At 32.2% G+C, this 21,435-nt stretch overlaps 1 protein-coding gene and 1 long non-coding RNA gene across 24 annotated transcripts in view; one reads left to right on the top strand and one right to left on the bottom strand.

Annotated features, from left to right (window-relative positions):
* LOC145261268 (phosphatase and actin regulator 2-like) overlaps nucleotides 1-21,435 on the bottom strand; it is an 858,751-nt gene that overhangs the window by 715,964 nt on the left and 121,352 nt on the right. For 6 of the 23 annotated variants that reach the window (XM_080119712.1, XM_080119716.1, XM_080119713.1 and 3 more), the window contains exon 3: nucleotides 9,643-9,666. The exons of the other annotated variants lie outside the window; for them this stretch is intronic. In XM_080119712.1, the coding sequence (XP_079975838.1) occupies nucleotides 9,643-9,666 (24 nt within the window). The remainder of the gene's footprint in view (nucleotides 1-9,642; nucleotides 9,667-21,435) is intronic. 23 annotated transcript variants of the gene reach the window in all.
* LOC145261271 (uncharacterized) lies at nucleotides 12,625-18,849 on the top strand. The gene is made up of 2 exons (XR_013864438.1): nucleotides 12,625-18,144; nucleotides 18,201-18,849. It is a non-coding gene; the product is annotated as an uncharacterized LOC145261271 (long non-coding RNA).

Here is a 21,435-nt window from a genome sequence, read left to right as displayed (position 1 = left end):
AAAGTCATCGCCTCTTTTCAATTGTCTAGCCTTAATTTAAACCTTCATCACTTCCGGTTTGGCAATGGGCACAACAGCAAATCTGTCACGTTTTTTTTCCTCCTTCGCGGTACGAGTTCGAACCTGCCTGCCTACTACCACTTTCTTTTTTTCTTTTTTTTTTTTTTTTTGCTCAACACATCTCAAAACACCAGGGCAACGCCAGGCACTAGGGCTAGTTATTACAGAAAGGAAACATTTTACATTCACATTCTGGAATATTTACATTATTTTTATTCATATTCTCTTCCATTTTATAAATATACTATCAGAAGTACCCGTCGTTGACTGGGTTCAAAAACAGCCTACAGAAAAAGGACTGTGATTGATGAAAGTATGATAGGTTATGAAAAGGAGTGGGTTGTAAAGATATAGGTTTTGATACTCAAAAATTCCACCCTAAGCAAAATATGATAAAAGTAAAGATAATTTTCGCGAAAATATATTTTTTTATATCAATTTTGTTTCCATTCGTAACCAAGAGTGACCAACAAAATGATGTTTCCTTACAAAGAGAAAATGTTATATATATAATAATATAAATATACAAGAAATAAATGTTACCATAGTCAATAAAAGTTATTTTTATGGAAGAAAAGTTCATTGGTTTGTATTTTTAAGTAGTTTGTAAAAAAAAGTTTTTTTTAATTCACGAACCGGTTTTTAAAAAAAAAATCAAAATGGCAGCGACTTTGAAATGGAGAGACCGGTTTTACATTTGAACGATGGGCACCTGAGCATTCCGTGTTAACAAATTAAGAGAGTTCCGTCAACGTAAGGAATATTTATAAACATATTTTAATGTTTTCCGTTATTTTGTGCTTGATGATTATTCGATTATGGCATGTGCAGTTTATATCAAAATTCATTTAAGTAGTTATCGCCTCAAATTTTGTTTTAATTTCGGTTTGCTGAAATTATTTCAAGTAAAGAGCATTAAAAACTATTTCAAAACAAAAAAAAACATGAACTGAACTTTTATTGACTATGGTAACATTTATTTCTTGTATATTTATTTTTTCGGGTAGTCATTTGTTGGCTTTTCTGCTAAACACTCTTACTAAATAATAATATCGCCAAAATATCGAAAAATAAAGAAACAAAAACAGTTTTAAAAAATAATGAAGCTTTACTTACTTTAGTAAAATAATCCGAAACAGCAAAATGGGATATTAAAAAAAGTAAACACGTAATTACTTTAGTTTTTTAAAGCAAAGAATCGATATGAATATGAATAAGAAAATGGCGCCTTTTTCAAGCAGAACAGCTTTGTTTCAGTTTTACAGTATTGAACGGTGTAGTATTGCGCCGTCGGATTCAGGGTTGTACTATTGTAATGTAAAGAACACGCAGAAAGGGTTGTAATCACCTGAATTCCTTCTAGTACACTGACAAAAAAAAAAAAGCTTAAACAGATATATAAGTAAAAATAAAAAGGTTATTTAAATGTTTTTAAAAAGACACGTAATCACATGAGCAGGATTTTTTCCTTCTTTTGACACCATAACAAGTAACGTTCTTATTTTTTTCTTATTTATTTATTTTCAAAAGAGTGCCACATGCAAGTGGAGAAGGAAAAAAACAGTTATGCAAAATTTGTCGAGAATTGTCTAAAGTTCCAACTTTTTTTTTTTTGGCTTTCATTTTAATAAGAACGTGAATTTATGAGGTAAATTTATTCGACACAATGATTCAACTCAAAAAAATAAATAAAAGCTAACGTGAATTAAGATCAAAGTTAAGGTGTTATTGTGGACCCTCACCCCTTTTAAAAAAACCTTGTTAAACTTTGTGACATATTTACATTCTATGGAGGTCAGGTGCGAACGAACACCCCATAATTTTATTATACCAAACTGAAACATAATTATCAAAGTATACTTACGCAAATAGATATGAAAACTCTTTGTTAAAGTTTGTGCCATATTTCCATGGAGTAGAGGAGCGAACGCAGACCCCACAATTTTATTATATCATCCCTATTTAAGCTGAAACATACTTAGAGTATTCTTTCTATATCAAAAACCCTCATAAACGTTTTTTTTTTTCATTTTTTATTTCCATACTTTGTGGACCAGGCGCGAACGCAGACTCCACAATTTTAATGAACCACCGTTCTGCCAGATCAAACATACCCATTCCTGATCCTCGATACATCTATCATTATATGTAATCAGTTTTTTAAAATAGTCTCAAAGACACACGTTCAGCTTTATATTATAGAAGATAGAAAATGCATTAATTTAGTGAAAGCAATGATTGAATTATAAAGAGTTTCAACAATCAATTCTTATTGGCTTGGCACCATCACCTGAACAATTTGCCAGTTAGGGAACAAGTTTATGGTTAACAAATTTCATTAGAAGTGTTCCAAAAGTAATGCCTCCTATTTTTTGTTTTTTTCATCCGAATGGATCAAAGAGGATTTTAAATTGCATCATTATGATGATTGAACATGCACTCATGACCAGAAAGTTTCATCTCTCTGTTGCAGATATTGACGGTGTAAAACTTCAAAGAACGCACCCTCCCCCTGTTGTGGACGTACGTCAGAAGCAGCGATGTGAACTCTGTTCCATAGATGTGCAGTTCTAAGAAAGAAACTTTGTTTATAGAATCTACGTTTTGGTTTAGGCACATAAGGAGTGGGAGAAATTATTGATAATGGTTTCAGATAGATGAGTGTTTTCGTGCAAGTGAGTCATGAAATTATTTGCTTTTATAACAGGAACAATAAATACTAAAAACTGATAATCTTGTTGGTTTCCCCTTTTTTGTTTTTTGTTACTATGAAGTCACTATATCAAGGCAAAAAGCTACTCAAGGATAAGAGTCTACAAATCAAATATTTTTGATAATGGAAGGAAGAGTAAATGAGATAAGTAGTGGAATGAGGAGGGATGAGGTAAGTAATAGGAGGAGTGTTTAGTGGTCAATTTTTAAAAGCTGTCCAACACACGCCAGCATTTAAAATGGACGTTAAACCAGACATGATAATGATTTGATAGTCCTATGTATTGATTATAATCAATTTGCTGTATTCATTTCGGCTGCTATCGCTGCAATATTTTAACTGTATATAATGTAAATACAAATTCTTTATCTTGAAAAATGTTAATTTTTTTTTTTTTTTTTTTTACACTGTAACCATTGGAATGCAAACAAGATCTCGCCCAATATCCTAATTCTGAGAAGAGAATTTTGTATTATTTTACAAAAAAAAAAAAAAAAAAAATTCTATGAAATGTATTTGTCATCTTCAAATATATCACATGATGCAGAATGTACAACTTATTTTGCAAGAAGATCACAATAATGTAAAAAAAAAAAAAAGGGGGGGTTCAATTTTTTTTTTTTTACAGCAACCCACAGCCCGAAAAATAATTTGAATTGAGACCCATTAAACATAGTGTAAGGATTTTTGTTTTTTTTTACATAGGAATCATCACTTATTAAGGCCCAGAGGTCACTCAAGGATAAGGGTTAATGGGTATGTATTAGTCAATGTGATTATAGCATAGAAAACATAAGTAGTGGGAATTTAGTAAATTGGATTACTTGGGGGGACGGTTCATCAAGAACTTGTTTACGTTGGACTTGAAGACAATCAGATTGTAGTCAGCTGGAAAGCAGGCAAACGGAAGAGTGTTCCACAGACGTGCAGTTCTAAGAAAGAAGCTTTGTTCATGGAATCTACGTTTAGGTTTAGGCATGAAATAAAAGAGATGAATAGTCATATCAGAACAAATACTACACTTTGTTCCTAAGGTGACAGTCGCTAAAATAAGTCAACACTTTATTATGCACTATTAGGACTACCCGGAATTGCCTGGGGATATAAAAATAAAATAGAGGTGTGAATTTAAAAAAAAATAAAAAAAAAAAAAAGTGCTACTCTAAACTAAATAGTAGTATGTGAAACAGATTGCTATGTGGGTCTGAATTTGAAAATCCAGAAAGATAATTTCATATGTTAGCTGTGTGTTTGTGTCCACAGTACTTACAGCAAACTGATTAATATATACAAAAGTTACAGCAGTTTCACAAATAAATTTTAATACTGAAAACACTTTAATTCCCGCATGATTTATATATATATATATATATATATATATATATATATTATTCATTCAAAATAATTTCTATATATATATTATTCATTCAAAAAGGAAATCAACATTCAAGAGAGTATCTCATTTGCATATTACATTAATGAAAATCTGTTTTAATAATTAGCTCTAAATTTTTAATGGAAATTAGTAATAGAATTGCTTTAAGTATTCTATTTAGAAATCTAATATATAAAAGCGAAAATGTGTGCGTGTGTGCGCATTTTTTCGGCATGTCCACCAAAGGCTTTGGTCGGGGGACGCTCAGGGGTGGTCACCGTTTCTTAGAACTTTTTATATACTCCCTAGATTATAATATGTCCGATTTATGAAAGGAGGTCGTGTCTATCTTTTATGTGAGCGACTTTTACATGCTACTTTTGCGATATTTCTTACGCTCGGTGTGTTTGTTTGGCTTTTCCGTATAAAAAAGTGAAACTGAATCCGTAGCAAACGAAGCTCCCTGGCACGAGTGCCAGGGACATCCAGAAAAGCAATAAGCTTTGATCAATGCTGGGAAAACCCGTCATATCAGACAATTGTTATTCATTTGGACACTCCCTTTTTATGGTGAGCTGGTTTTCCCCCCGAACATCTTGGGGGAAACAAAACAAAAAAACTGGCTTGCAGCCAAGGTTAAGTGCAGAATTTCATTTCCCTATGGCGTGATGTTTGAACTCATTAAATTTATGCACCTGCTTGAACTCATTCACTTAACTTTTTCATTGTTTAATTTCAACGATTCTCACTTCAGCTGCCCTCGTAGCATCATGGTAAATTATCAGACTATCACTTTCTTTTCTGCCTTCGCCTCAAGGCGAAGGGTTCAAGCCTACCTGCCAACTAAAACCTTTTTTCTTTCTTTTACACCACCAAACACCCGGGCACCGCCACCAGTCTATTATATAAAAGGCAAAATGGGCGCGCACATTTGTGTATGTCCAAGAAAGGGTTTTTTTTTTGGTTTTTTTGCCGGGCTTCTCGCGTCGGTTACTATTTTGGAGAAGTTTCCTTAAGCTCCCTAGATTGCAATATCTCGGATTTGCAGACAAACATCGTCTGCATCTTTATTTTGATCGACTTTTAAAAAATTCCCTCATCTCGAGTTTTTGTTTGTCTTTCTCGTATAAATAAAGCGAAACTAATCAAAGCAAAGGTAGCATCTGCCTGGCCTTCTGGGACGTCTTGAAGGATTGCTATTCATTTGGACGCTGCCAGAGTTCCCCCTTTTAGGGAGGAGCTGATTTTTTCCAATAGCGTGGGGAAACAAATACGGCATAAAGCTAACGGCTTTACTGGCCTACAGCCAGCTTAAGTGTGTGATTTCATTTTGCTATCTGCTATAGTTGACATCGCTAAATGCCAACGTTTTACACTCCTGCTCGCATCATGACATAGCAGTAAGAGCTCACTTTTTCTTTCACTTTCTTTCCTGCCTTTGCGTCGCGGGTTCAAGCCTGCCTACTACACCTTTTTTATTACACCTGCAATGCCAGCCACTCCCACTAGTATTATATAAAGGTCATGTTTTTATTTTTAATTTATATTTATTTTTAACCAACATCAGCTACGCTCAAAAACGTTTTCATTTAATCTACAAGTTATTTCCCTTGAAACTATAAGATTTTATTTCCGCGTTTGAATTTCATAAATAAAGGCAGCTATGTTTTATGCTTCCAAAATATGGTCCACTTTCATGAAAATCATAACTTAGAATATTTGGTGTATCTTAAATAGTATGTCACTAAACCCTCTACCTGGCAATTTTTTTTTTTTTACCTGACAACGCCGGGTATGTACAACTAGTATTATTATATTCCTGTCTTTCAAATAGTTGGCACCTCTGGATACATTCGTGGAGAATAAGAGATTATATAAATAGTTTCACTTGAAATGTAGTTCAGCAGTCGTGCTATGGGGAATTTGTTTAGGTTTGGTTTTATACCAGAAACAAATAAGCAGGCAATTCTAGAAGATCTTCATTGACAATCTAACGGGTTTGATAAAAATGGAAGATTCTACTCGTGATCCGCTTATAAAAAAAAAAAAAATGGAAGAAAAAAGAAAATGGAAAAAAGAAAATGGAAAAAAAAAATGGAAAAAAGAAAAAGAAAAGAAAAAGGAATAAAGAAAGAAAAAGGAATAAAGAAAGAAAAAGGAATAAAAAAGAAAAAGGAATAAAAAAGAAAAAGGAATAAAAAAGAAAAAGGAATAAAAAAGAAAAAGGAATAAAAAAGAAAAAGGAAAAGGAATAAAAAAGAAAAGAAAGAAAAAGAATGAAAAAGAATAAAGAAAGAAAAGAAAAAAGAAACAAGATTCTGTCCTGACAATTCTGCTCAGATCCATAATTCTTTGGTCAAGACTAATAACTACAAGATCGATATCAAGCCAAACATGGAAAGCAGTTAATCTTTTATTCGATTGGTAATCGATAGATTGCTTCTATCTGAAGACAGACATCTTCAAAATACATGTGTTACAGTTTTTATTTTTTTATTTTTATACATCATATAGTCACCACTTATCAAGACCTTGAGGCAGTTCGAGGTTTAAAGAGGTTGTGAATTGGATTTAGAACAAGATGTGAGGATTGGAAACAATTGGTGAAAAACGCAGAATTTGAAGGAACTTAAAAGAACGGCTCCCTTCTTACTTGTTGATAATGGGCTTAAAGACAACTATGTTGTAGTCAGCAGGGAAGTGTACCTGAAAAATATTTGTGCTTGTATTTTTTTTTATTATATAGTCACCACTTATCAAGACCCAGAGACCATTCAAGGATAAGGATTAATGGGTACTGAAATTATCAGTGGTGGTAAAAATTGGATAAGTTAATTTATTTTAGAGATGGCTGATCAAGAACCTATTTATAGTCAGTTGGAAAGCAACACCATGGTATTGTGTTCCACAGACAAACAATTGTAGGAAAATGAAAGCTCTACTCACAGAATTTTTGTTTAGTTTTAGGCACAGATGGAGAGTAAGGGAAATTGCAAATAGTGGTTGTAGCTAGTCGAGTGTTTTGCTTTGAATGACAATGGAGGAGAGGGGGTTATAGAGGGAAGCTCAGTCGAGCACCTGCCATGAAAATAACGACAGAGCAGAGACAGGCTTGCAACGTCTTTTATGAGAAGGTAGCAGTAAGATTATATGTGAGAAACTGGTCATTTTGTGCCAGACTGGATGGCACAAGTACAAAAAGAAAATAAAAAGTGTCTAGATGACTCTGAGATTGAATGAAACCGATACATTTGTTATATAGATGCGATATCATTTAATTGCTAAAATATAATCAAAAGATTTCTAAAATTTATTATTAGGAGTAATTCAATGTTTATATAGGCCTGAAAAGGGCTAGCTGATTTACAGCATTGATCGAAATATGCCTATAAATATATAACCCCCCCCCCAAAAAAAAGTGAGTAATACAGTATCGTACAAAAACTAAGTGACAAAATTTCAAAACCTAATATTTGTTAGAAATAACTGTGAAAAGCTGAAATTTTGACAACTGGTAGTCGTTATCATCCATATTAACATACTCAAATTTGAATCATTTGCAAACGATAGAAAAAGAATTATAACAATTACTTATTTTCAAAATAGGAACGTAGTATACTGTTTACATTGTTTTTCTCAATTTTTCCCCCCTTACTTTTGGACATTCCTATTTTGAAAATAAATAATTGTTATAATTGTAATAATGGATGATAACGGCTACCAGTTGTCAAAATTTCAGCTTTTCACAGTTGTTATTTCTAACAAATATTAGGCATTAAAATTTTGTCCCTAGTTATGGACGCACCTGTATATATATGATGCAAATTATAGAATATTTTGACGTGATGGAGAGGTAAAAAAAAAGCCATTAACATTCGAAGTGTATATATTCCATAACGCTATATACACTTTGAATGTTAATGGCCTTTATTTTTTTTTTTCATTCTGAAATAGAACAAACATCCTTTTTCACGTCAGAAACAACACAAGTATATTTTCAAATATTGAACTGGTGTTTTATTTTGTTTTGTTTTTTCAAATTAATCATCCTGAGGAAGTCTTGAAACAGAGACGAAACGCTGATGAACATATTTGGTTTATTTCCTTTTTCATCTCCATTATATATATATATATATATATATATATATATATATATATATATAAAGAAAAACCGTGGATAAGATCAGACAAAATGTAAAAGATAAAACGCAAAAAAGATACATCAATTCAATCCCTATACAAGTTTATCATATTGTCATTTTTTTTCTTCTATAAATTATATACATGCGGGGGGGGGGGGCAGAGCAACTTGCTTATTTAAATTAAATTGATATTCCAAATAAGCAAACTGCTCTGCCCCACCCTGTATAATATATGATTAAAATTAATTTGTCCCATTATGACAATTATTTTTTCAAGATAATTTTTTCATTTTATTATTGTTATGAAATTGTATCAGAAAATATACCCACTTCCCCGATTCAGTTTGGATAAAAAATAAATTTTTAAATGGAAGAAGGAATAAATTAAAAACAATCATAAGAATAAAAAAAAAAAAAACATCACATAAAAAAGACCATGAGAGAAGAATTGAGATTTCACTTTTGGTTTATTGGAAGCTCATTTATGAATGAAATGAACCAAATTCCTTCTGTCTCACCTACATTCCATCTAAGCCGCTCTTGACCCTCACCTACTCATGTCATATCCAAGACTTTCCAAGATTTTCATTGCCCTCATTTTTTTTTTTTTTTTTAAACTTTATTTCCACAAGTATTAAATTTAATACTGTTTCTGGGCCACGTTCCACTTATGAATAAGCTTCCAAGAAGCCAGAAGCAAAATACAGATTCTTTCCACATACCCTGTTGCAATTTTTTTTCTCATTTTATATATATATTATATATATATATATATATATATATATATATATATATATATAGAGAGAGAGAGAGAGAGAGAGAGAGAGAGAGAGAGATATAGATCAAGGTTAAAAATATCCAAAAACCATTGAATTTCACAAGGTTGATGATAGTGCTCAATAAAAAGAGCAAACTATTTTATTCAATTTAGGTAAACAAAATTATTATTAATCACGACAATAAATTTACTGTTTCAGTCTATAAAAAAAATACTTCATCATCAGGTGACAAAAACAGCCTCTGGTCTTAAGTCAAGGCATGATCTTTAAATCTATTGTTAAAGTCTAGAAAGATGTCATCAAATTATTGTCGCAACTAATGGTAATTTTGTTTGCCTAAATTGAATAAAATAATAATAATACACACACACATACACACAACATTTACAAGAGTGTATTTATCTGAATACTGATGCCGATTTGTATTTGCTTGCAAAGTCCTTTAAAAAAAATTTTTAGAAAAAGGAACAGGTCTCAAATTAAACTTCAAAAAGAGCTTTAAAGAACTTAAAAATGGGCATAGAAAAAAAAAAAACTACCTAAACACTGAGGCTAATTTCACAGCATACTCACAAACTCCAATTCCTGAAGGAGAGTCTTTCAAAATCAAATATTATAACACATAACTTACAACAAATGGATACAAATTTAAACCTCACGATAATAAATATTTCATACGAGTATTTGTATTATTTGTATTCGTCAGACTATTGTTCTTTTCTTAAGTGTTATTGCCAATTGCCCCCCCCCATCCTTTTTTTTTTTTTTTTTTTTACCCACGTTCACACCTAATAAAGAATATCGCCACTTGGACGTAAGGGGCTACTATTTGGGACCAGGCCTAGGAAAGATTAACAAGATGTTGGTTTTTACGTTACTTTTAAACTTCTGCATACCAGCACAGTCAGAGAAGCAGGTAGGGAATTCCAAAATCTAGCTATTCGAGGGAAGAAACTATTAGAGTAGAAAGCTTTCTGGCATTTAGGGACCTCAACTGTGAAGGGGTGAAATTTTGTTGCTAAGAAGGTTTGTCAGGGATATGTATGAATTCCATTAAAATATTTGTAGAACAGGCAACAAAGATGCAACTGGATTCTTAATACTTCTATCCAGTCATGCCTGACGGAACAAGAACGTGCTACCCCCGTTGATTAAATAATGGGTTGCGTCTGAAATTCAGTGCAGATTTTCAGAGTTCGACAAGATAAACCTTAAGCAGGTCGGAGGTTACATCGACCGAAACATTGTGCAAATAACAATCAAGATAAGAACAGTAGTCTGAATAATTGAAATAACCCACAAAATTGTAACCTCATTCAAAAGATAATATTATTTTTAAAATAATGTAAGTAAATATTAGAATGAAATGTCAGACAGTTCATAAATATTGTTAAAAAAGAAACAGAAAATATTTAAACTGTTATGTTTTCTTTCACGATTCATATAGCCTATATTTTGGTCTATGAGATTTTCTACAGGCAAATATTAAGTGGAGTGAGCCAAACATCTATGTGACTCGCTCCACAACAGTGTGCTCATAATAGACAAAAATAGAAAAAAAAAAATCTCTATCTCAGTTAACAATTATCACTTGAGAGTGGTCGAGTGCGTGTTGGAATTGTGTAGAAAATAAAATAACAATGAAAAATTATTTATTTGCGGACTGTTATCCCCATCTTCATAGTTGTTGTTATAGTTTCACAACGTTTCGGCCGACTATTCCTCTGGCCTTCATCAGATGGTTAACCGTGACGGAATAGAAATGGCGAGTCTCCAAACTGTATCCTCAGCAATTACTTTCTTCCATAGTAGTTGTTGTCTCACCACGTTTTGATCAACTAATCCTCTGGCCTGATTTGGGTAGGATTGAAACCGCTATCTTCAGACAATGCTCACCTGGAACCGTAGAGACTCAACGCCTCTATCCACTGTGCCACTCCTGTGCATTCCTATCCTGTTGCGGTTAACCACCTTACAAAAGGCCAGAGGAATAGTTGGCAAAAACATTGTGAAACAACACCTATAAAGATGAGGATAACAGTCGGCAAATAAATAAATAAATAAATAAATAAATAAATAAATATACAAATTACTCATCTCAAAGGATTCCAATAAAAAATAATATATAATGAAAAATAACTTCTACAAAAGTATAATTTTAAGGAGTATTTAACAAAATTTTGTTGTTTGAGTATATTCTACAATATTCTTTTACCATAACTCTGCTATTAAAAATAAATTCTTTAGAGTACAGTAAAACCAGGATATGGTATTAATCCGTTCGAGGGTTGGAATCGTAACGTGAAATCGCCGTATGGAGGGGCCTAAGCAAAATTTTATACAGTACATATTAAAAATTAGTAATAAAATACAGTAAAGTATATAATGCACATGTATATAATCAAATAACATTATAAATAACACCGTAAGGCGGGGCAAATACCATAACCAGGGGCGATAAAAACATTGCATTCCACATCGTAACTTGGGGGAAAAAAAAAAAAAAAAAAAAAAAAACGTATCCTAGGGCCATCGTATCCTGGGGTCCTACTGTATTGAGTAAAGGGATCTAAAAGAAAAGAAAAATTCAAAATCTATGGGCAGGCACATCTCAAAAGACCATGAAAATAGACTATTGCCAAATTACAGCATCTGCTGTGACTGTGCAGGTCTATCCTACTGTTCAGGGTTTGTACAGATTTTCAATGTCTATTTTCAAGCCTTTTCAATGCCTTCTCTAGACAAAATTAAAGTTTTCAAAACAAAATTTGGTATGTTTTACAATCCACAACAATTTGAAAAAGTGGTAAAAAGTCAAATACACAACAAATAAATGTTACCATAGGCAATAAAAGTTACTTTGCAATCTACCCGCATCACTTTTTGGTGTGTTTTAATTTTAAATGCTCTTTATTTTATCTGAAATATTAGCTTTCATTATGGCTTTTCAATTTCCAACAAACATCGATACCATCGTGTTCATTTTTTGGGGGGCCTGTCCAGCCTCATTTTAGGTTATCAAATTTTTTTTTTTTTGTTTTATTGTGGAGAAGGGGAAAGAATTCACTATCAGAGAGTCGCATCCTCAGAAGGAAAGCATTTTTTTTTCTTTTTTTTTTTTTTTTAAGTGGAGTAGATCCACTGATATTATAAGGGGTATTTTTAGAATTACATATTTATATATAGTCCATCAACATATAGTTTTTTATATATTATACATTTTTAGAGGTTTTGAAACCCCCCCCCCCCCCCCGATGTAAATCATAAATCAATGACCTAACATCAAAGCTATAATTATTTTGTTTAAGGTAATGTGCTAAAAATCTATTTATGAGAAAATTTAAATAGCTCAGTTTGTAGAAGATCTCAAGGTTTGGGGTTCAATTTCCTGTCACAGCAGGTTTTATTTGTAGGAAAGTTATTTACTATTAATGCAATATTTTCTATTTAAAAAAAAAAGAAAAAAAAAAGATATTTTAATATTAAAATGAAAGAAATTCTGCAATGTATTTCTTATGGTCACAAAAATTGATGGATGCACACTGAAAAAGTGCCTCTTATATTATGTTGGAAAATCATCTATTTTACTTTACCCCCCCCCCAAAAAAAAGATAACAATTCCACAAATTTCTAAAGTATAATTTCTGAATGCATTGTTCAATCTTAAACACTGCAAATTTGTTAAAAATTAAATTTAGGGCATGATTTTTTTTCAGATTAAGTTGGGGGAAAAAAAAAAAAAAAAAAAAAAAACTATTTTATTTCCACACATTGTACTCAGGAAAGTCTCATTGACCAAAATGTACGCTTTATAAGTCATCAAAGATGCAATAAATTAAGTCATCAATCAACAAATAAACATGTCTGATCAAATTAAAATCACTAAAAACACCGATACATAACATATTTAACGTCAACGAAATATTTTGTTCTGCAAATCTTGGAAAATCTACAATTCTAATGAAATATAATATAAAAAAAACGTATCTCAAGAATCTCAGTAAGAAAACAAGAAATTAATTAAAACACAAAACACAAAAGATGTCACATTCTTACAAAACATTATGAAAATCAGACTTTAAGTATTAAAACGCTCATTGGTTAACCAACCAAGTATTAAAACGCTCATTGGTTAACCAACCAAGTATTAAAACGCTCATTGGTTAACCAACCAAGTATTAAAACGCTCATTGGTTAACCAACCAAGTATTAAAACGCTCATTGGTTAACCAACCAAGTATTAAAACGCTCATTGGTTAACCAACCAAGTATTAAACCGCTCATTGACTAACCAATCAAGTATTGGTGATTACACTTCAATTTGAGAGTTTTGAGGAATACGAAACCACCCCATTTTTTCACTGAAGTTCATTCCATTCAAGAGTAATAGTACCTGCCAAAGTCCAATTTATAGGTAAAATAGAATAGTTTACATACGTTTCACTAATAATAATAAAAAAATTGTTTTTTTAAAACTCAAAGCCAATCATTCTACATTGCTGGTTCAACATTTTAAGACTTGGATAGTGTTCAGGAGTGTTAGAGAAACATACGATTATGGTTATTAGGTCTTTTTGTAACTAAAAGTCTGTTTTTCATAAATAAGTGTTTGATAGGATGGTAAAATGTCTGGCTCATCCGTCACAAAAAAAAAAAAAATATGCAACACCAAATAAAATTTAAAAGAAATGCTGAAACAATACAAATACAACATGGCGTTAAAGTAAAAGAAATAAGTTTTCATTTGTAAACATATTTTATCTTTTTCAAAACACGAAAAGAATTGTATGAAGTGTATTTTAAAATATTTTTTTATCAATTATAAATTAAATAAGACATGTATTCTAACATGGTATAGGCAAATTTTTTTTTTTGAGTGTGTGTGTAAGTTTTAATGAAGAAAAAATTTAAAATGGGGCCAGTTTGGTTGTAACAAGCAGAAATAAAGAAAAGAAACATTCAGAATCAGACATTATTTTTATTTTTTATTTTTTTTTGAGGGGGTAGACATTTCCAAGGTATTAAGTGAAAAATAATTTGAAACCCTGTTCAACATAGTTCCAGAACTAAAATCTTACTTTAACATAAAAACAAAGTAAGATTTACCAAAATAAGAGAAAAGAGAATTTTAAAAAGGCAAATTGGATTTCTCAAAACTCACAATCAACAAAAACTGAAAATCAGTAAATTTCCAAAAAGACAACATATCAAATTACGAGCGAAAGTAATAACAATGTAATTATAATATGGATGAAGAAAAAGGTCAGAAAAATTATATATTTTTTGAAAATCTGTATTTAACACATTTCATTCTGTACAACTTTTTCAGAAACTGGCAAAATTAAGTTTTGTCAGTTTGCTTGTTGGAGAGTGAAGATATGAAATTCTGCTTAATCCACAGATGAAATATTAAAGCTCTGCATTCGTTACATGGCCAAGTATTAAAACCCTCATTGTTGGTTATACCAATCCGAGTATGAAAATGCTCTCATTGGTTACATGGCCAAGTATTAAAACCCTCATTGTTGGTTATACCAATCCGAGTATGAAAATGCTCTCATTGGTTACATGGCCAAGTATTAAAACCCTCATTGTTGGTTATACCAACCCGAGTATTAAAATGCTCTCATTGGTTACATGACCAATTATTAAAACGCTCTCATTGGTTAATTGACCAAATATTAAAACGCTCTCATTGGTTACATGACCAAGTATTAAAACGCTCTCATTGGTTACATGACCAAGTATTAAAACGCTCTCATTGGTTACATGACCAAGTATTAAAACGCTCTCATTGGTTACATGACCAAGTATTAAAACGCTCTCATTGGTCAATTGACCAAGTATTAAAACGCTCTCATTGGTCAACTGACCAAGTATTAAAACGCTCTCATTGGTCAACTGACCAAGTATTAAAACGCTCTCATTGGTTCAGAAATTATGTATTAGAGAAAAAGCTTCTAAAAAAAATTGAAATTGTTAACAAAACACAAAATTAGATCACAGGTCGCTAAGTGTTTCATATGACCACCTGAATATAACATTGTCTTAATAATGGCGACTGGCATTTTTGTGTTTGTAAAAAGGTGTTCATAGATTAGAAAAAAAAAAAAAAACTATAATAGTAGCACTGGTAGCATTAGTGCAAACGACATCATCTATATTTCAATGGGTATGTTTACACTGGAGAAGCGGATAGACACTATATAAGTCTTGATATAAATAAATAAAGCCCCACATAAATACTGGAGATTTTTTGAGTTCAGTTAATAAATGAAAATGGTAAAAAAGTATTTGTAGTTCATCAATGCATCTTAATGTGGATTCCAACTGCAAAGATGAAACTCAAGAGGATGACTGTCCACATATGGGAATTCAAATAAAGCCACCAAGACAATCATAGAAATGAATATCTAGTGTGAACTCTACGCAGGACAGAAATGCAAACAATCTTCCATTTTATTTTAAAAACGAAAAATTGAAAACAAGTTTGTTTTCAGTTTTATATGATTTATACCAAATATATTGCATAGAATAAATTAATATCATACAATTATGTGCTGATTAGCTATCCATCCCGACAGTTTCTGGAGTGTACAGTTTTTGATAGTTATCCGTTCTCCTGTTGATCAGATCTAATAGTTGGCTCTGGTACACGTATGAGGAATCTAGTTTACAAAAACGCCCCATCCCCTGTCAGTGCAGTAGAACTGTAGTTAAATTAGAATGTAATTTTACAAAAAATTATGTAAGTAACACTTAAACTGGAAATTGTGGTGTTTAGCATTTTGGAAGCGTTTTCCAGTTGTTGATGTGTGATGACCAGAACGAAAGCAATCGAGTAAACAAAAACAAAAAGAATTCTTTATTCATTTTATAAGGAGCGATTGAGTTAAATCTAAAAATTAAAAAAAAAAAATTAAAAAAATAAAAAAAAAATAAAAAAATTATTTCCATACATTTTATAAGCAACGATTGAGTTAACAAAATAAAAAAAAAACAAAGAAACTTATTTCTTCATACATATTATAATTTATGTATATGTTTACACTGAAAAAGAATTGCACGTGGAAAACAAGACGTCTTTATTTTCAACTGATCATGCAACTTTAAGCTTGAAATGAAAATGAAGGATGACTTTTTCTTTTTTTTTAATAGAATTTTAAAAGTGAATACTCCAATACTCTTAAAATATCTATGTATCTTGATGAAAAAAAGTTTTTACAAATCCCTAACTCGACCATACGTGCTAGATGTAAGTTTGTAATCTTTGGTCTGGAGGAAACTCTGCTGAAAAGGAGACTCCAGTGGTTTAGTCATGTGCTGCACTGGCCGGGGGATGAATTTGTCAATTGGTGGCGCCCAATGCGCCCATTTGGTGAAAAAAGCATAAACGTAGTCAACTTAAGACTTGGTTCGCAACAGTCAAAGCAGATATGGAGATCATGTTTGGTCCTCGCGTTTTTGGTGTTCATCACTGGAATTGTGAATGGCTGGATCATGCTGTCGACTCTGCCGCCAGCCGAGAAGGATGGATGGCTTTGATAAGATGCGGTTAACACCATTGGAGCTGGCTCAACCCATCTTCAGTAAATGCCGCTACAGGTAGGTAGGTAGGTAACTTCTTTTCAGTTTACAATTATACTTAATACAGGATTCAAGGATAGTGAGATGGAATCACTTCTCCCAACAAGAGCAGTAATGTGTGTGGGGGGGGGAGCCTACAATGCGGCTGATTCTTAGATAATGAGGTTCATGTGATTGTATACCACTTAATGCTTTATAAAAATTATAATCACCTCTTTTTAAACAAAAATTTTAAATCATTTTTGCATATTGCAGCACATCAATAACATATTGAGAATTTGGTATTGGTTTTCAGCCAAACAATTTCAAGTATTCTGATCAAAGATAGCTACAGGTTAATATTAAGAAAGTTGCAGTTTTGCAATCTTGCAAATGCATATTTTATAGAAGTCACCACTTATCAAGGCCTGGAGACCACTCGAGGATAAGGGTTAACAAGTGTACAGTAGTCGATGGGACAATACCATAGTAATCATTAGTAGTGGAAATTTGGTAAATTGGATTACTTAAGGGGGCGGCTCGCCAAGAATTTATTTACGTTGGACTTGAAGACGACCAAATTGTAGTCAGTTGGAAAGCAGGGAAATGGAACAGAGTTCCACAGGCGTGCAGTTCTGAGAAAGAAACTTTGTTCATGGAATCTACATTTAGGTTTAGGCACAGATAAAGAGTGGGGGGAAATTATTAATAGTGGTTTCAGCTAGACGAGTGCTTTTGTGAAGGTTTGGTGAGAGGGGACCATGGATTGGAGCGCAGATGAGCACTTGCCATGAAAATAACGATAAAGCTAGCAACATCTCTTCTGTGGGGAAAGAAGTTGTAGGGAAGAGAAAAGAGCATCCCCCATTAGGCTACGAAGTCTATATTGAACTCTGTCAAGACAGGATAATATGTGAGCAGAGCTAGGTAGTAAGTTATGAAAATAACTATGGCAATTAAGCTACACAACATCTTCCATGTACCTATAAGGATGAAATGCAGAAGGTTCTGTGTAGCTTAATTATTATTATATATATAACTACTTAATTTACTCACATAAAATTAATATACGAAAGTATAAATTTATGCATAAACTTTAAGTATTTACTTCAAAAGTGCTCAATACGTAGGTAGAGCTAGTTAGTAAGTTATAAAATATATATGGCGATTAAGCTACACTGAATATTCCGCATTTTATCCACTCTAGGACTCTTCAGGCTTATGCGCCATATATAACTTCTCTTGATTTGCAGGCCTGTCGTTGAGTAGAAAAAAAAAAACGGGTTTCATTGTAATTCTCAAAATAAAACACCAATACTGGTTTTGCTTGGAGAGAGAAGTTCTTGTTATTGCAGTAACAAAGACAACATAATTGTAACTGCTGGCGTTGGAATGATGCATCGAACGTGCATGGGCGATCACAGCTTATGCAGTGAATGAATACATACAAACATGTGCACAATTATATAGGTTTAGTTGCACAAAAGTTGCTATTCACTCATAATTCAGGTGTTTTTTTTTTTTTAAGGTAGTCATCACTTATTAAAGTCCGCAGGCCACTCGAGGATAAGGGTTAATGAATATAAGGTGGTAGTGTAGTAATCATTAATGGTGTAGATTGGGTAGAATTTGGATTATTTAAGGGGACGGCTCAACAAGAATTTGTTTATATTGGACTTATAGGCTACCATATTGTAATCAGCTGAGAAGGAGGCCAATGGAACAATGTCCCACATGCAGGCATTTCTAGGAATGAAGCTTTGTTCATGGAATCTGCGTTTGGATTTAAGCACAGATAGAGAGTGTGGGGAAATTATATATAGTGGCTGTAGTTAGTCGAGTATTTTTTGTGAAAGTTTAAGAGGGGATCGTAAATTAGAGCTCAGACGAGTACTTGCCATGAAAATAAAAGAGCAGAGTAGGCTTGCAACGTCCCTTCTGTGGGAAAGAGGTTGCAGCGAAGAGAAAAGGACATCACCTACTAAGTTTTGAAGCTGGTAATGAACTCTATCAAGGCAAGATAGGGAGCGCCGAGGATTTCTATGTTGCTGTAGTTTAGCACAGACAACATAACTACATCTGTAAGCGTATCATGCTATAAGTATTAAAAAAAAAAAAAAAGTACTTGTTCATTATTGAAATGCATAGATATTCTAAGAGGCCATGATTGTCGGTGTATTCACTTGGAAAATTGTCCAATTAAAAAAAATAAAATTTTTTTTTTTTTTTTTTTTTTTTTTTCACTGTGTTATCGTAAAGAAGCACCAAATTGGATCAACAAAAGAGGAATATGACAGAAGAAAAAAGAAATTACAAGAATATAGAATGGATTGGGTGCTTTTAATGGGATACAAAGGAAAGAAAACGAGGAAGACAAGAGATGCAGGAAATAGGACGAATATAAGAGTTGTACAATGATGACGATATTTGATATATATAACACGTAATAAATATAATATAAAAATCACTGAAGCAGAATTGCAAAAATCACTGGTAAAAAAAAAAAAAAAAAATGCTAAAAATCAGGAATAAAGCAAAGAGGACACAGAACTGGACATTCCAAATAATAAGTGTTTCTAGGTACATTTTTTTTTAATGGCATTAACCAATGGCAACAGATTTTTATTTTTATTTTTTAAGTACATATTTATGAACTTGTCATCCATTGATCCACATCAGAAAGAAAGAATTATGTCCGATCAATTAAATTAGAAAAAGAAATAAACAACGTTGAAAGATTTTGAATAGAAAGCCATGTTTAATTTCAGAAGAGTTTACGATGGGTAACTATTCTATACAAGTCCTGGAGATGAAGAATTTTCAGTGGGTAGCTGTTCTGTACAGGTCACTGACTTTAAAATTTCGCAGGCAAAGAGCAAAGATCTTTCTTGTGTGGACGCGAAAAATTATGTGCAGGGAATGCTAAAAGATTCAATATTTTTAAGGAGCAATTCTGGTTTCTGATTGGTTGCTAACAGAATGTGGATCCATTTCATTGATCAGTTTCTATTGCCAGTGTCTATGAGTAGAACCTTCCGACTTTCTTTAATCATACTCTTACGCAAAAAATATTGCAACAATTATTAAGATCAAAGGTGGATAGTTATCACAGGCCAATGGTATCTAAAAAAAAATAAATAAATAAAAAAACTTTATAAGTCACTTCAGAGTTGAATGTTTTTTCTCAGCTAATTTTGATGTGAAATAATCAGCAAATTTTGGCAATTGTCAATAGGGTCACATTTTTATCCTTTTATTATTTTTGTTGTTGCTAGATTTTTTTGATTTTTTTTTGTACAGACGATTCCCTAACTTAATTATCATAAACGGTCATTGAAAAAGAATCTATATATCTATAATAGTGAGAATGTGTGTGAGGACAATTGTCAACCTATATACTTAAGGAATTTTTGATCTACAGACTTGAAAGTTAGTATAAAGGACATTGAGATGTGTGGAAAACTTTTTAATCGGTTTTAATCCGGGGGAAAAATGGGCTGCTACAAATGGATCAAAATTGAAAAATTGGTACTTCTGGGTCATCAGATTTTTATCTGTATGTCAACTGTTTCATGACTGCACATCCGTGAATCGTTCACATGACAGTTTCTTTATGTTAAGAATAAGTAGGTTTGAAAACACTTTTTATGAAGCAAAGCAAGCTGGCCTAGTGGTTATCGTACTTGGCTTACTGTCTTTAGGCTTTGATCTCAGCTTGAGTATTTTTTATTTTACTTACAAGAAGTGAAATTTTTTTTTTAGAAAAACATAATATTCGCAACAACATGTCTCAGTTTCTTTCAGTTTTTTTTTGTTTTTTGTAACTTTTTTTAAGGAATTTAACGTTACGTTTAATACCGGGCAACGTCAGGTACATCTGTTAGTATAAAATATTTTTTAAATGTGAAATGTTAACATGTAAAGCACATTGTCGATTATAGATCTACACTGAAAAATAAGTAAGATTTGACGTACAATTTTTTTTTCTTCATGGTTGTCTATACTAATAACAGTATTTTAGCTTAATCCTTATTTACTTGCCTCCCCACGAGTGCAGAGTTAGACACAGAGTCAGTTTTTACTGTGGGGAAAATTCAGCTTCTAAAAAAAAAAAAAAAAAAAAAAAAAAGGGGGGGGGGTACTCTGGATAGAGACAATTTTTATTTCCGTCTCGATCCAAAATGCCCATTAATTGTCGCAGTCTAGAAAGATATTTTCTTCACAAGGAGAGAGAAAAAAAAAAAAAATCAAGTGCGGCACCAAAACAGATGCTACACCTTGATCCAAGCCAAAAGACACAGCATCTACTTCATCAAATCACTTTATCAATTTTTCCGATTCAATCAATTGAACATATTCTTTTCTGACGAGTGTTCATGAAATAATTATATAAACATTTGATTTTAAATCTGTATTATTTAGATTAATCAGACAATTATTCTCATCCTGAGTATTATCTCCACAACGTTTCGGTCGGTGTAACCTTCAACAGGTGTTAAAGTCACCATTTTTTTGGCAAAAAAAAAAAAAAAAAAAAGGCGGGTAACTGCACTCTAAGGTTCCGAATTTTTGGATCTAGTTGGAAGTAAATTTACATGAATTATAAAGATACTTTGATAAGAGAACCCGGCAGGACGGGGGTTATAATTTTTAACTTACGAAATTTTTAATTATATCCACCAACCAATTGTAAGTCCTTAGACACATGATATTTACGAAACTAAGATGTTGCTGGTTTCAGTATGATTAATCGTATGTTGTCAATTTTTTTTTTAATCAGATGTAGTTTAAAAAAAAAAA

Source organism: Euprymna scolopes, chromosome 37, assembly GCF_053919585.1.
Source record: "Euprymna scolopes isolate OS-2025 chromosome 37, ASM5391958v1, whole genome shotgun sequence".
Taxonomy (NCBI): Eukaryota; Metazoa; Mollusca; class Cephalopoda; order Sepiida; family Sepiolidae; genus Euprymna; species Euprymna scolopes.
The sequence above is the reverse complement of the archived record's forward strand: the minus strand, read 5'-3'. Positions and strand labels throughout refer to the sequence as shown.